This window comes from Anopheles moucheti, chromosome 2, assembly GCF_943734755.1.
Source record: "Anopheles moucheti chromosome 2, idAnoMoucSN_F20_07, whole genome shotgun sequence".
Taxonomy (NCBI): Eukaryota; Metazoa; Arthropoda; class Insecta; order Diptera; family Culicidae; genus Anopheles; species Anopheles moucheti.
In genome coordinates, this window is record NC_069140.1 from 55,252,912 (window position 1) to 55,267,713 (window position 14,802).

General features: G+C 42.1%; 2 protein-coding genes across 5 annotated transcripts; one reads left to right on the plus strand and one right to left on the minus strand.

The window, feature by feature from the left end:
• Window positions 1–13,498: 13,498 nt before the first annotated feature.
• LOC128297155 (cytochrome c oxidase assembly factor 6 homolog) lies at window positions 13,499–13,935 on the plus strand. The gene has a single exon (XM_053032733.1). It carries the CDS (start codon window positions 13,524–13,526, stop codon window positions 13,779–13,781), a length of 258 nt encoding a protein of 85 aa, XP_052888693.1. The 5' UTR covers window positions 13,499–13,523; the 3' UTR covers window positions 13,782–13,935.
• Window positions 13,888–14,583, minus strand: LOC128297153 (N-alpha-acetyltransferase 38, NatC auxiliary subunit). 4 transcript variants are annotated; one of them, XM_053032730.1, is made up of 4 exons: window positions 14,561–14,583; window positions 14,376–14,447; window positions 14,236–14,322; window positions 13,888–14,172 (listed from the first exon to the last, which is right to left on the minus strand). In XM_053032730.1, exons 1-4 carry the CDS (start codon window positions 14,576–14,578, stop codon window positions 13,924–13,926), a joined length of 426 nt encoding a protein of 141 aa, XP_052888690.1. In that variant the 5' UTR covers window positions 14,579–14,583; the 3' UTR covers window positions 13,888–13,923. The 4 variants fall into 4 exon arrangements, with proteins under 4 accessions (XP_052888690.1, XP_052888689.1, XP_052888692.1 ...); XM_053032729.1 differs by having other exon boundaries at window positions 13,888–14,180; window positions 14,235–14,322; XM_053032732.1 differs by having other exon boundaries at window positions 14,236–14,310; window positions 14,561–14,581.
• Between the last annotated feature and the right edge of the window lie 219 nt (window positions 14,584–14,802).

Genomic DNA, 14,802 nt, shown 5'->3' on the forward strand with positions numbered 1-14,802 from the left:
ACTTTCTGCTAGCATGTCGGCAGCGCAATGTACAACTTCTCAAGTGCATCATAGCCGTGCGCCGGACTGCGCTTCGCGAAAGACGCGTCGAACGGCTAATATTGACTAAAAACCGGAAGATCTAATTAGATTTAAACTTCATCATTGAATTTAAACTATTTGCCCTCCATTTAAGCGGAAAGGCAGCAAGCCTGAAATTAAAATAACCGGCATAGCGGCGAATGAAGCAAAAAAAAACTCGCACACATACACGTAATACGCAGCAGAGGGGAGCACTAACAGCACAGCAGCCACAGTTTGCCCATCAGCTGCTGCGGATGCATTCATCCATTCATGAAGTCGCTTCGCTCGAGAAAGGCACAATTTATGCAAATGCAATTGGCTAGTTTTCTTTCCGTCCGGCTTCCGGGGTAGCCGCATGCATACTTGGGCGGTGTGTGCTTAGACTGGGCTCTGTTGGCTTTTTATGAATTAACACTCGTTTCTTTATTTATAAGCTTTATTTGATTCTGTTTGTTTCTCTCTCAATTTACAAGTTTTTACCATAAAAATAATTAACATTTTACACGCAGCATTCAAACATTAAACCTATATATCGGAATCAAGCATTTGAGAATTTTGTAAGTTATGAGGATAGAAGAAGTTCCAAGAAGTGTTCCAGAATCCCTAAGAAGGCGAAAGTCGATAGTATGAGATGATGCCAGACTAATGCCCCGCCTGGAAGATGCTCGGTATGGTACGAGAAGTAGAAGATCACAGCGAGCTTATTTGCTAAATCAAGTGGCGCTAACCCTGTCGATTGGATGCTCCTGAGGTGGAGCAAAACAGCCCTTGGAAATAGGTTTTTAATCTTGCCATGTCACCACGGTAGAGTCAACTTAGAATAAAAAAATAGTGGTAAGTATCACTGGTACATGTCCTGAAGAAATTAGGGAACCTAAGCTACATATTTATGTGAGGATTATGTAAACTGTGTAAAACTATTCTGTAGTGACTTGTGCTGATACAGGTATTTTAAGAATTTACGGACACTGCCAGGTTCATCTCCAATAAGTCATAAGTGTATTGTCTTACCTTATTTTTCGATTTAAAAAAAAAACAAGACGTTGTCTAACCTACGTTTTTCGAAATATTTATTCCATTATTGGATTACGTTTCAACCGGATCGTAGGCGTTTGTATACATCATGGAATGCACATTTCTCTACAACGGTTCGAGATAGTCAGCGTCAACTGACACGCTGCTTCAAAGTCGACGTAACTTTCACCAACACTAACAATCTAGTACATCTTCAGCATCCCATGGTTCTCCAAATGTAAATCTGATGATGTTATCTACGATCAGTAGCGAAATTATGTACTTGTGGGCATCTCTGGGGCATGTGGGCAAGGTACTTGTGGGCATCTTTTATAATAATTATGGCTCGAAAGACACCCAGATGCTCTACAGCCTTTTGTGGTTTTGCTATCCACTGCTCTTTACACAGAGGCGGCATCTTTCTATAACCGGAATAAGTAGCCAAGGGGGCCCCGACCTTAAGGGCTCCCAAGTTGTTCTTCTGAAAAGCGAATTGTGAGGATTTCTGAGGAAAGTTTTTATTTCATCAAAAACTTGCGTAAATACTTAAATAATTCGTTAGGAAATAATTATGGGTAATGGAGTAAGATTCGATCTGGGGGAGAGGAACTAGACGAAACAATAGAATTATTTTCTAACATGCTACAGATCACCGGTAAAAATCATGCTTGGACAACCAATGCGAAGCTTGTTCGTCCACCATCCCAGCTTAATAACGATAACGAGCACCGTTAAAATCGCAAGTACAACATTAAGCATGGTGTGAAATCAAAGAATTTTGTCAGAGTCGATAAGGTGTACACGCAAGTGCATCATGGTAACTCCTGGCGTTACCGCCAGGCGGTACTCCTGGCGTTGGCGATGCACAACGTCATGGCCTGCTAGCCGTAGACCGTTTTGCTCAGATTTTGCAATAGATATAGCAATAAACTAGCTCAGCTGTCAAATTTCCAAAACCGCGTATCTTGTGGACTGCCTAGAACTTTAGGCCTAAGAGCCGGCAACGTGCATCCTAACACGGAAGGTTTGCGCGATCTCGCCAGGATGATGATCTCTAGCCGAGCAATAGAAGTGGCGGTTCCAAAGTGCACAAACGTACTCCAAAATCGAACTGACTGATGCTGCAGTTTTGATGCAGAAATTCTCGAAATTCTTTGGTAGTGCTAATGAAGAGGCCTAGAAGTTGATTACCTCTGGCAATAACATCGTCAGTATGCAGATTGAAGGTCAGCTTTGTGGTGTGCAATACACCCAGATCTTGACTGCAGTGTCGTCAATATGATAGGAAGCAGAAAGCGTGTTCCTACCCCAACAGAATGAGATGCAGAAACATTTGTCGATGCAGATTGTTAAACCGTTGCTCTTACACCAAGAACAGAATGTATCAAGGCAACATTGGAGAGAGTTGCCATTCCTTTGGTTCCCGATCGGTGCATAGATTTTTGCGTCGTCTTTATACAGGATACTGCCGGAAGATAACGCTAGAGTGACGTTGTTCATGACAAAAAGGAGTTTGCCAATGTTGCTTCCTAGGGGCACGCCAGAGCAACTGGTAAACTTATCAGAGAATTGGTCGTCAATTTTTTACGATACATAAACGATTTGTAAGCTATGATTTCTACTGCACTACTGCAGAAAGGTACAAGGAAGTCCTATCTTGGCTAATTTGACGTCGAAAGCATCCGTGTGAATAGCATCCATTTCACACGAGCTCCTGTGTCAATTTGAAGAGTACAATAGTTGACTAACTCCACCAGGATTGTGATGGTAGTCCTTTTTGATACGAATCCATAAAAGAGAGTCCTTTTTGAAGACCTTAGCAGGCGAGCATAGAGAGGTTATACCCCTGTAGCTAATGACAGATGATCTGTTATCCTTTTTAAATACAAGAACCATCCATGATTCATTCCAAGAGTTCCCCAACTCTTAGCCGGAAGCGAGCGATCTGTTGAATATTTTAACCAGAATGCCATCGTAGCATGACGAGTGACGATTTCAGATGGCTTAAAGCGGCAGAAACCATCTCACTATCAACATAAGGAAGGTTTATGTCGAGTAGATCACAAGGAATACTGACAAGCGATGATTGCGGGGTGCGATACCACAGGTGAAAACCAGTTTGCAAAGCGTTTCACACAGAGATTGCCCTATCCTTATGCTAACCTTAACCACTGATGGCTTCTAGGCTAAGTATGCCAGCATATTTTGAAGATTCCCATGTTCGTAGAAAATTAAATGATACTTAATAAAACTGAAATGATTAATTTATTTACTTTCAGGTATTACTGATATTACATTGCATATTATGGGAGACGGTGGGAGAAGTTGCTCCGAAAGGGGTAAATCCGTCTCTATCTTAACGGATGGTACGCTATCGCTTATTGTTACTTCTTATAACCTTTATTCTCTAACACATAAAACACGTCTTACTTGGATGCCGTTAAGAATAGAACTGAACGTGAATGTCGCTTACGTTCAAACTGTCACCTTTGGCAGTGCTGCCAGAACATCTCCCCCTTTAAAACATTACGTAGGGTTCGAAACGCGGTGGCAGCCGTATCGGTCGTCTACTCGATGTCCTTACTGCTACTGGTATGCGGCTGGCAGTTTCTTCCGCTATAACACGTTCGGGTTGCGCCTGTACGTTATCCAAGGCGTTTCCACTGTCAGCGCCCTCGTCTGTCGTCTGCTGCTGTGGAAGTCCGAATTCGTCGATCAGAACAGACAAAGGCAGTTGATATGTTCCTCCAGCCTTATCGTTTGTTCCAGCCTCTGATGCTTCACTACGACTTTGTAGTTGATTGATATGTACCCGTATCAACCTAGCTCGCGATGTTTCCAGCCATACGTTGTACATCACATTTCCGATTTTTTCAATGATCGTTCCAGGCTCCCAAGACCATTTGTTACCGTGGTGTAATTTAGCGAACACTGTGTCACCTGCTGCAAATCGTCGCTTTAATGGCCCGTTCTGCATACTGTTATTAGTGTGCACTAATACTGGTCGAAGTAGATCGAGACTTGTTCGTATCTTCCTTCCAAACATGAGTTCACTTGGAGACTTTCCTTTTGTCGTGTCACTTGGTGTTGAGCGATAAGTGGCCAGGAACACATCTAGAGTTTCTTGTAGAGCCCAAAGAGAACAATTAGACTTTCAACGGCCAAAATTAAAGAGTGCTCTTTCTAACCGCTGTTGCTCTCCTGCTTGCTCTCTCGCCGAATCGAAAGCTCGCTCGATGACTGAACGATATTCTCATGCTGTTCGCTTCTTCGGCGTCATGCGCTCTCGCTCGTGCTCATTATTGGATATTGCGCACACACATGTGCATTTTCTTCGTCAAATTTGCCGTGTGCAGGAGTACATTTTTGCACCGGTTTTTGATATGAGGAACTGGATGATTTTGCAAGCGCGCTGATGTTTCGGATGAATATCCTGTCATAAGTTATATGGCACGATATGTAGAAGAAGGTTTAATGTATAATTTTTACTATTCCAAACATTTATGCTTGTAACACTAAACGGTGCCCTTATTACAAAGAGGTCATTATGGTAACGAACGGTACCACCATGCATATCACAAAAGGATCGATTGCTTTAACTTTAAGGATCTGTATTTTGCATCATCCGAAAAAACAAGACACTACACAAGCAACCAACTCCAGTGATTACATCGCAAGTGTTCAAACGTTTTTATTTTATCAACATGAGTGATTTGAACCGCGAACGCCGTACCGGTGTTTTTTACAAACAGGTGGCTAAATTCATAAAGGTGGACGCGGCCGAAGAAGCTGACCCGTAAGCCCTAGCCGGAATGGCAAATTCTACTGTTGGGCGATAATGTGTCGTGTAAAATAAGGGCTTCGCTTTTTCAGTTCCCATCGAAGCGGTTGTGGGATTGCCTGGATTGGTAAATTTCAGTCCATGTCGATCGACGAAGGCATCCGTTACTGGGCGCTATCTAACAACGAAACGCATCACAATTTGATGCACGTGCACGTTGAACTTATTCATACTGCTTATGCGTTTAATACTTCTGCATGCCAAAGTCACCGGAGCAAACCATAACCTATCCCTCCCAGCAGAAAAAAATTATTTCCAAAGTGATCATCCGTCTACGGTTCACTTTGCAGACGAACGGGGGAACTCATGGTTTCTAACCACGGACGGCACTATCGACTAGCTGCAGTCTGTCTCGGATGGCACGGATGGTATATGACACGAACAATATGCCCCGTACATATCCGTACATATCCGATGCCTCCCTATTCCATTCGCTGCAGAATGCTGGGAATTGTAGATCTAAAATCACCCTTCTCACATACGCAAGCTATTTTCATCGCTAAGATTCTCCTCAACAAAATATATGCCCCATCCTTACTATCTATATTCATTCCGGCGGGCCTTACCCTATACGGCCAAAATTATCCTTTTCTGCGAGCTATGAAATCATTCAACTGCTTTTTTATCATTTCGATTATAGCCTCTCGATATCTGCTTTTCGGGCCCGACTAATTAATGACTCCTTCAAATCGAGCAAAGGATAAACCCGTGACCTGTCGAACGGTGCTGATCTTCTGTGTTTGACCAGTTTACTTTTGTGTCACTGCTTCACACTGTTCAGGACGACTGAAGGGACGTCCTCAGTCTGGTAGTTGGCGGTCAACTGCAGTAGCGGAAATAACATTGGAATCTTACGTATTTTCTGGCCAAACATAACATGTTACTTTGCGCACAAATATGTACACATTTACATTAGCTGGAGACCACAGCAATAATTTTGTGAACGCACCATTCATCTGTTGCTACATTGTAATATCTAGAACATAATAAAACTATCTTTGAGATGGTCTGAAATATCTTAAACCACAACAACTACAAAATGCAATTGTTTTTTGTTCAAGTTCCCATAGCTGGGGTTTGTTAAATAAATGATAGAGTTCAGTTATGGGTTGTTTTCTGAAAAATGGTTTGCTGAACAACAAATAGACCGCCTGATGCAGATCGGTAGAATATCGTGCCATAGATGTCGTTATGTAGCCTCGCGCTTCGTATTATACCTTCCAAGGATTATTAAGTCTGCGCGAAGAATTTACCGGCGCAAAAACTTCTCTACTTGTGGCTTGTACTCCGAATTTACATTTAGGCCTTGATCAAAATTCTCTAGCTGTTCCTCCGTTTCTAGCCGTGCTAATTCAAAATCCGTACGAGGGAGAAGCCCTTCATCTGGCCTGGTTGATGTTGCAAATTCTTCATTCGCCTGTCTTTGCGAGCAGCGCCTCTTTTAATACGGTTGTTCTAGAAACGATCCATCTTCCACAATAATCCACGGGACGCCGTTGACAAAAACAGTTTTTATTTCCATTTCGACAATTTCACAACAGAACACAACCAACTCGAAACTCAAGGAATACACTAAAAAAAGACAACAATTGAAAAAACCACAATAAAACAATATCATTTGACTAACTACAAAATCGCAACATATTATTGCGCACACACATTACGCAACGTTTTGATGCATCCTCGAACCAAAACCATGACTTCAACGCAGCAGATTAGGATTAAAGTTTCACGCGCTGCGCGTAAAATAAAACGCACTAGTTAGTAACTCTCTGACACGCTATCGCCGTAGCATCATCTTCAGACGAGCGCCGCAACACTCATGGTAAGAATCCGTTCAAATCCGCTTTCTCTTCAGAAGTTTCCTTACAGAAATACAGACCTGAGCAGGTTGGCAAATATCACAATAATGTCTTCCCCTCACTTTCCCCACACACAGCTGATATGTGGTAGCAGTAGCAGGACGACAGAACAGCACATTCCAAGCCAAGGAATAAATGCTAGTGCGAAGAGTAGAGTAAAAAGGACAAATAGTACTGATAGACACGTGTACCACCACCACCACCTTAATTTATTTTTTTGCCTTTCGCTAAATTTCCGTTCGTTAATTTTGCTAAAGCTAAAAAAAAGCGCTTTAGCCAAGCCACACACCTCAAAACGCGACCGAGTTGAGGTCAAACCTGCTTCCTTTGGAACATAATCAAGACCGAAACGCGACGTCTAAAAACGGTCGCGATTAGTTCCAAGTTTTGGGTTGCGCGACCCTTTGGGGAGGTGACCTTTAAGGAGTCTTCTGATATTATCGTAAAATCAGATCCACAATCTAACTGCATAACAAACGATGTTCCGTTAACCAAAATTCGGATGTATTTTCGCGTGCTCGGAAAATCATCCTTCTGTACCGCAAACACTCCTTTAGTTGCTCCATTCCGTTGTCTGTTGGCGTTGTTTCGAACAAATGTTTGAGCCTTTTTCCTAGGCGTCGCGGCGCTAGGCTCGTTAGGCTTCTGGCAACATTTGCAGTAGCCATCCTTGTGTCCCACTGCCCCGCATACTCGGCAAGTGTGCGAGTTGTATGGGCAATCTTTTACAAAATGAATACCTCCGCACTGCCAGCATGGTCGTCGTGGCAGTATTTTATTTGAGGTCTCAGCTCTTTCTTTTTTTTCGTTGTTCGCCTTTTGCACAGCTTTGACGAACGTCTTCGGCTTCTCTATTATTTCCGTGTCATGCTTTAAGTTGTGCAGAGTCTGACATTCTGTCAGGAGTTTATTCAGAGTAATCGGTTCTGTGGTTTTCTCATTCTCCAGTTTGGAAAGTAATCTTGTTCGCAGGTCTTTATCTTTTTCCGATTTTAACCCAGCAACAAAAACAAGACATTTGAACTGGTCGGGTGTGATTTTGCGAATATCGAACTCTTCGCATGCTTTGTTCACTGCACTTGCATACGACGCGATATCTTCTTCGTCTTTTTTCTTAGTTTGCCAGCAGCTAAACCTTTTGAAAAACACGGACGATGTGCGATTGAACATTGTTTGCAGTATTTTCAGCGTTTCGTCGAAACTAAGCTCTTCGGGTGTTTTAGGAAGGATGTAATTAACATACTTATCGTGATCTAAAACACTTAGCTTCTGCGTGAGTAACCTTACTTTTTCGCTGCTTTTCAATTTTTCACCACCCTTTTCAATGACCTCACGGTGACGAGCATACCACTTATCGAAGGTCAAACCTTCCTCGGGTTGGTATGAAAACTCCGTGATCGATTCCAAAAGCGTTTTTAACAGAAATTCTCCTCCTTTCTCCGTGGTGAACTGCTGCACCAACAGTTGGTTTGCTTCCTGTTGTGACCGCATCATATCCGCAAATTGCGTCATCATACGCATCAACATTTCGTTTGGTTCGGTCATTTTCAAGCTGCACTCGTTGTTTCGATGATCCTCGTCGCCAATTTGTTACGTCTTATAACCTTTATTCTCTAACACATAAAACACGTCTTACTTGGATGCCGTTAAGAATAGAACTGAACGTGAATGTCGCTTACGTTCAAACTGTCACCTTTGGCAGTGCTGCCAGAACACTTATATCTGATCCATTCAACTGGTAGAACTTCTATATAGATCACATGTGTCTCTCGTCAGTCAGAAATCTCTGTCCAATTTGTTTAACACCCTGAAATGGATGCTTCGTTTGTATCCCCAAGACATAAAACTTCTTCAACAATATTCATTTAAAGTGTTTGATAACCATAAGGTATTTTACACCGCATTTCGTTGTGGTGTTTTTGATTACTCAAATGTGAATTCGAAAATATTATTATTATAATCAAAAAACTCATCATGAACCACACATTAAAACTGTAATTTTGTGTATAGAAGTCGTTGAACATCTTCCAGTTCTTCTCGTCCATGCAAGTGATTTTTCGCACAATTATGGTAATTTCATTATTGAAAACAAATGAGAATGATTAAATAAAATACGATTATGAATTCTCTGTTAAACTGCTGGAATGGAACAAAAAACCACACACCCACATGCATTCAAAATCTGTTCAAAGCAATTAGAGCTAAAAGTTCCGCCGAGAAAAAGCACACGCCAAAATGGCCGGTCTCGATATCTTTTATATTTCCCGCGATGGCAAAAATTCCTTTTCCTCTGATAATGGCATTTTTCGCTCATCAAAAGGAAATGGGCAAGAGAAATTGGGTGCGAAAAAAAGGGTCCAGTCTCGTTTCATGCTGTCAATTCAATTTCTTCTCCAACCCAGAACCCGCCCAATCGGTCCCTTGCGATGCTGGGAAAATAATCGTAAAAAGGATTTCCCATTCGGATGCCTTTGAACCTCTAGCGAGTGGCAATCATGGTACCGGGGCGTGAGTCCTTTGTGTTTTTAGCACTTTCACATTGTAAAACGATCTAGTTTTAATTGGAGCAAAATAGCCGTTTGTAAGCCGGATGCCACGAAGACAAACGAACGGACGATACAGTGCACAGAAAAAGCTTCCAGAACAACAAACAGCAAACATTTTTTGCAGCCGCACCCAACAAACAGGCCAAAATCGTTAACGCCCCATTACAAGCTGGCATTCACTACAAATAGCCGCTTTTTCCCGGGGGACCTGTTCGCGGCAGAATATTTCGGGTGCCTAATTAATGCCGATAAACATCAAACAACGGTTTCTGATAGTGACCGAAGCATAAGGGATTGTACGGCGGCACACTGCGTTGCATCCACTGCAGCATTTGGGGTGATGATCAGAATGTTTAACCATCACCGCGCCGCTTCATTTGCCGTTCTGCTTTTTTGTGTACCGATACTGGGAAACCCGTCATTACAGCGTCGGCTACCCTCTTCTATGTGCTAGGAATCGGGTAGGATCCATGCCCGTAACCGACCTGCAAACAACGGGTGGCATCTCATTAGGTTCATAATAATTGAAACAAATTCAATTTCATTTTCACCCGATAATCGATTGATCCGAAGCGCAATTATTGGAAACGCATTACACAGCAGCTGTATAAATATTTAAATTAGGATTAACACCATTGGCGCAAGCGTTTCATTCCACGTTTCGGAGGTACCAAGGCTGCAAGTAATCTAAATTTAATTTATATTAGCCACATGATCTGCCTTAGCAGATTTAGCATGTTTTGAATTAATAGCGCTATTCAAAATGGCATTTCGTTCAAAATGGTCAAAACATTTTCATATCCCGACGATCTTCAAACGGTAGCATTCCAATTTTTATTTCAAATCATTTGCGAAAGATTTGTTCACACGTGTGCATGCCCAAAGAGAACAATTAGACTTTCAACGGCCAAAATTAAAGAGTGCTCTTTCTAACCGCTGTTGCTCTCCTGCTTGCTCTCTCGCCGAATCGAAAGCTCGCTCGATGACTGAACGATATTCTCATGCTGTTCGCTTCTTCGGCGTCATGCGCTCTCGCTCGTGCTCATTATTGGATATTGCGCACACACATGTGCATTTTCTTCGTCAAATTTGCCGTGTGCAGGAGTACATTTTTGCACCGGTTTTTGATATGAGGAACTGGATGATTTTGCAAGCGCGCTGATGTTTCGGATGAATATCCTGTCATAAGTTATATGGCACGATATGTAGAAGAAGGTTTAATGTATAATTTTTACTATTCCAAACATTTATGCTTGTAACACTAAACGGTGCCCTTATTACAAAGAGGTCATTATGGTAACGAACGGTACCACCATGCATATCACAAAAGGATCGATTGCTTTAACTTTAAGGATCTGTATTTTGCATCATCCGAAAAAACAAGACACTACACAAGCAACCAACTCCAGTGATTACATCGCAAGTGTTCAAACGTTTTTATTTTATCAACATGAGTGATTTGAACCGCGAACGCCGTACCGGTGTTTTTTACAAACAGGTGGCTAAATTCATAAAGGTGGACGCGGCCGAAGAAGCTGACCCGTAAGCCCTAGCCGGAATGGCAAATTCTACTGTTGGGCGATAATGTGTCGTGTAAAATAAGGGCTTCGCTTTTTCAGTTCCCATCGAAGCGGTTGTGGGATTGCCTGGATTGGTAAATTTCAGTCCATGTCGATCGACGAAGGCATCCGTTACTGGGCGCTATCTAACAACGAAACGCATCACAATTTGATGCACGTGCACGTTGAACTTATTCATACTGCTTATGCGTTTAATACTTCTGCATGCCAAAGTCACCGGAGCAAACCATAACCTATCCCTCCCAGCAGAAAAAAATTATTTCCAAAGTGATCATCCGTCTACGGTTCACTTTGCAGACGAACGGGGGAACTCATGGTTTCTAACCACGGACGGCACTATCGACTAGCTGCAGTCTGTCTCGGATGGCACGGATGGTATATGACACGAACAATATGCCCCGTACATATCCGTACATATCCGATGCCTCCCTATTCCATTCGCTGCAGAATGCTGGGAATTGTAGATCTAAAATCACCCTTCTCACATACGCAAGCTATTTTCATCGCTAAGATTCTCCTCAACAAAATATATGCCCCATCCTTACTATCTATATTCATTCCGGCGGGCCTTACCCTATACGGCCAAAATTATCCTTTTCTGCGAGCTATGAAATCATTCAACTGCTTTTTTATCATTTCGATTATAGCCTCTCGATATCTGCTTTTCGGGCCCGACTAATTAATGACTCCTTCAAATCGAGCAAAGGATAAACCCGTGACCTGTCGAACGGTGCTGATCTTCTGTGTTTGACCAGTTTACTTTTGTGTCACTGCTTCACACTGTTCAGGACGACTGAAGGGACGTCCTCAGTCTGGTAGTTGGCGGTCAACTGCAGTAGCGGAAATAACATTGGAATCTTACGTATTTTCTGGCCAAACATAACATGTTACTTTGCGCACAAATATGTACACATTTACATTAGCTGGAGACCACAGCAATAATTTTGTGAACGCACCATTCATCTGTTGCTACATTGTAATATCTAGAACATAATAAAACTATCTTTGAGATGGTCTGAAATATCTTAAACCACAACAACTACAAAATGCAATTGTTTTTTGTTCAAGTTCCCATAGCTGGGGTTTGTTAAATAAATGATAGAGTTCAGTTATGGGTTGTTTTCTGAAAAATGGTTTGCTGAACAACAAATAGACCGCCTGATGCAGATCGGTAGAATATCGTGCCATAGATGTCGTTATGTAGCCTCGCGCTTCGTATTATACCTTCCAAGGATTATTAAGTCTGCGCGAAGAATTTACCGGCGCAAAAACTTCTCTACTTGTGGCTTGTACTCCGAATTTACATTTAGGCCTTGATCAAAATTCTCTAGCTGTTCCTCCGTTTCTAGCCGTGCTAATTCAAAATCCGTACGAGGGAGAAGCCCTTCATCTGGCCTGGTTGATGTTGCAAATTCTTCATTCGCCTGTCTTTGCGAGCAGCGCCTCTTTTAATACGGTTGTTCTAGAAACGATCCATCTTCCACAATAATCCACGGGACGCCGTTGACAAAAACAGTTTTTATTTCCATTTCGACAATTTCACAACAGAACACAACCAACTCGAAACTCAAGGAATACACTAAAAAAAGACAACAATTGAAAAAACCACAATAAAACAATATCATTTGACTAACTACAAAATCGCAACATATTATTGCGCACACACATTACGCAACGTTTTGATGCATCCTCGAACCAAAACCATGACTTCAACGCAGCAGATTAGGATTAAAGTTTCACGCGCTGCGCGTAAAATAAAACGCACTAGTTAGTAACTCTCTGACACGCTATCGCCGTAGCATCATCTTCAGACGAGCGCCGCAACACTCATGGTAAGAATCCGTTCAAATCCGCTTTCTCTTCAGAAGTTTCCTTACAGAAATACAGACCTGAGCAGGTTGGCAAATATCACAATAATGTCTTCCCCTCACTTTCCCCACACACAGCTGATATGTGGTAGCAGTAGCAGGACGACAGAACAGCACATTCCAAGCCAAGGAATAAATGCTAGTGCGAAGAGTAGAGTAAAAAGGACAAATAGTACTGATAGACACGTGTACCACCACCACCACCTTAATTTATTTTTTTGCCTTTCGCTAAATTTCCGTTCGTTAATTTTGCTAAAGCTAAAAAAAAGCGCTTTAGCCAAGCCACACACCTCAAAACGCGACCGAGTTGAGGTCAAACCTGCTTCCTTTGGAACATAATCAAGACCGAAACGCGACGTCTAAAAACGGTCGCGATTAGTTCCAAGTTTTGGGTTGCGCGACCCTTTGGGATGCACGTGCACGTTTTGCCTAACATTAATAGCGCCATCTATTAGTGAGAAGAATAAGCCGTTATTCAATTCATCGATTGGAATTTCTGTTTTGAAGGTAACGTTGATTCTTTATGGGAGTTTTATTTAATTTGGATGGTTTTGAGCAAAAATAAAACAGCAAATAAAGTTTTGGTTAACACGTTCCCAAATTTCAATAAAGCATAAAATGTTTTTTTCACCCAAACGTCATCTAACTTTCAGCGTACATATCCAAATGCTCTCCCACCGTCCAACACTGACGTTTTGGTATTTAACCAAAGATTGTTGTTGTGAAACACCGAAAACGGACCGGAAAAAATGTCCTTTCCCGATAAAGAGGCTCGTGAAAAGTGCTGGAAGGCTCGAGACGAATATTGGGCCTGCCTGGATAAGCACGCACCCGACTACCAATGCACATCGCAGGCACCAGAACCGAAAGAATGCATCCAGCTACGAAAACTGTACCAGCAATCCTGTCCTGCCCAGTGGGTGAAGCATTTCGATCGGAAACGAACCTACGACCAGTTTAAGCAAAAAATGGCCAAAGGCTACGAACCACTCAACGAGTCAAAATAGGCATACTTAGCTGTGGCAGCACCTGTACCATATAGACATTTCGAGTAAGACGCATCGTTTCTTTCGCTGAGCAGTACTAATGTTAGGGGAACGCTTTGAATTAGTGGACGTGTAGAAAATAAAACAATCGTGTATTTGTTTGTTACCACGTGAATCTAGGGTTTCGTTCTTCTATCGACACTATGTACCGGCCTGGTATCATGACCAGTCCAAGGATCCGTTCTTCTCCTCCTATCTCGGTAAATTCGCTCGTCGCCTGTAGCACAACGTTGGCATCTGCATCGGTGCAAACGAAATATCCACTCAGTATCCGGCCATCCGTCATTTTGATACGAAACAATCGATTTAGCCACGATTTCAGCGTTTGTCGTTTGTTCTCTTTCACATAATCCTGTAAATCCCAATCAAATCGTACAAAATCTAGAAAAAACCATCTACTTCCAAACTATCTTACCTCATCGATATCTGAGCTACTGTCCCACGATTCCTTTTGTTGAATATCCATCTGAGCGAACGCTTGATTTAGAGCCTGTTGGTATTTCTGAAAGAAGCTTCATAAGTATACAAATGATACATGGATTGCTGCTAACATACGGCCTTTGTTGTATCTGAAGCGGAAGCACTGTCCGAGCCCTCCATCCCTGAAACAGGTTTCGCCTGGTTCACCTGTAAAGAATGTCCAGAGTGAACTCCTAGCAGTAATATTCACAGTTTTAGTTTCAAACACTTCAGAGTAGGCTTTTTATAACGAAAATTAAAGCAGAAACCTAATTGTTTACCTCGGTCGACTCCTTCATTGTGTTTTGTTTATTTTCTGTTCGGGGTGCTATTTGACAGTTGCATTACTTTATCATTTTCATCGGGCTATTTCGAGTAGCGTGAATTCGAGCTGTTTAAAAAACTCCACAAGCAAAAGTAATTTGAGCCGTTTGTGGTCGAATGATCGCGCTTTGCAATTAATTAAGCGAAAAAAAATGATTTTGTTATTCAATTAACTCCTTGTCTCAATTAACGACAGACA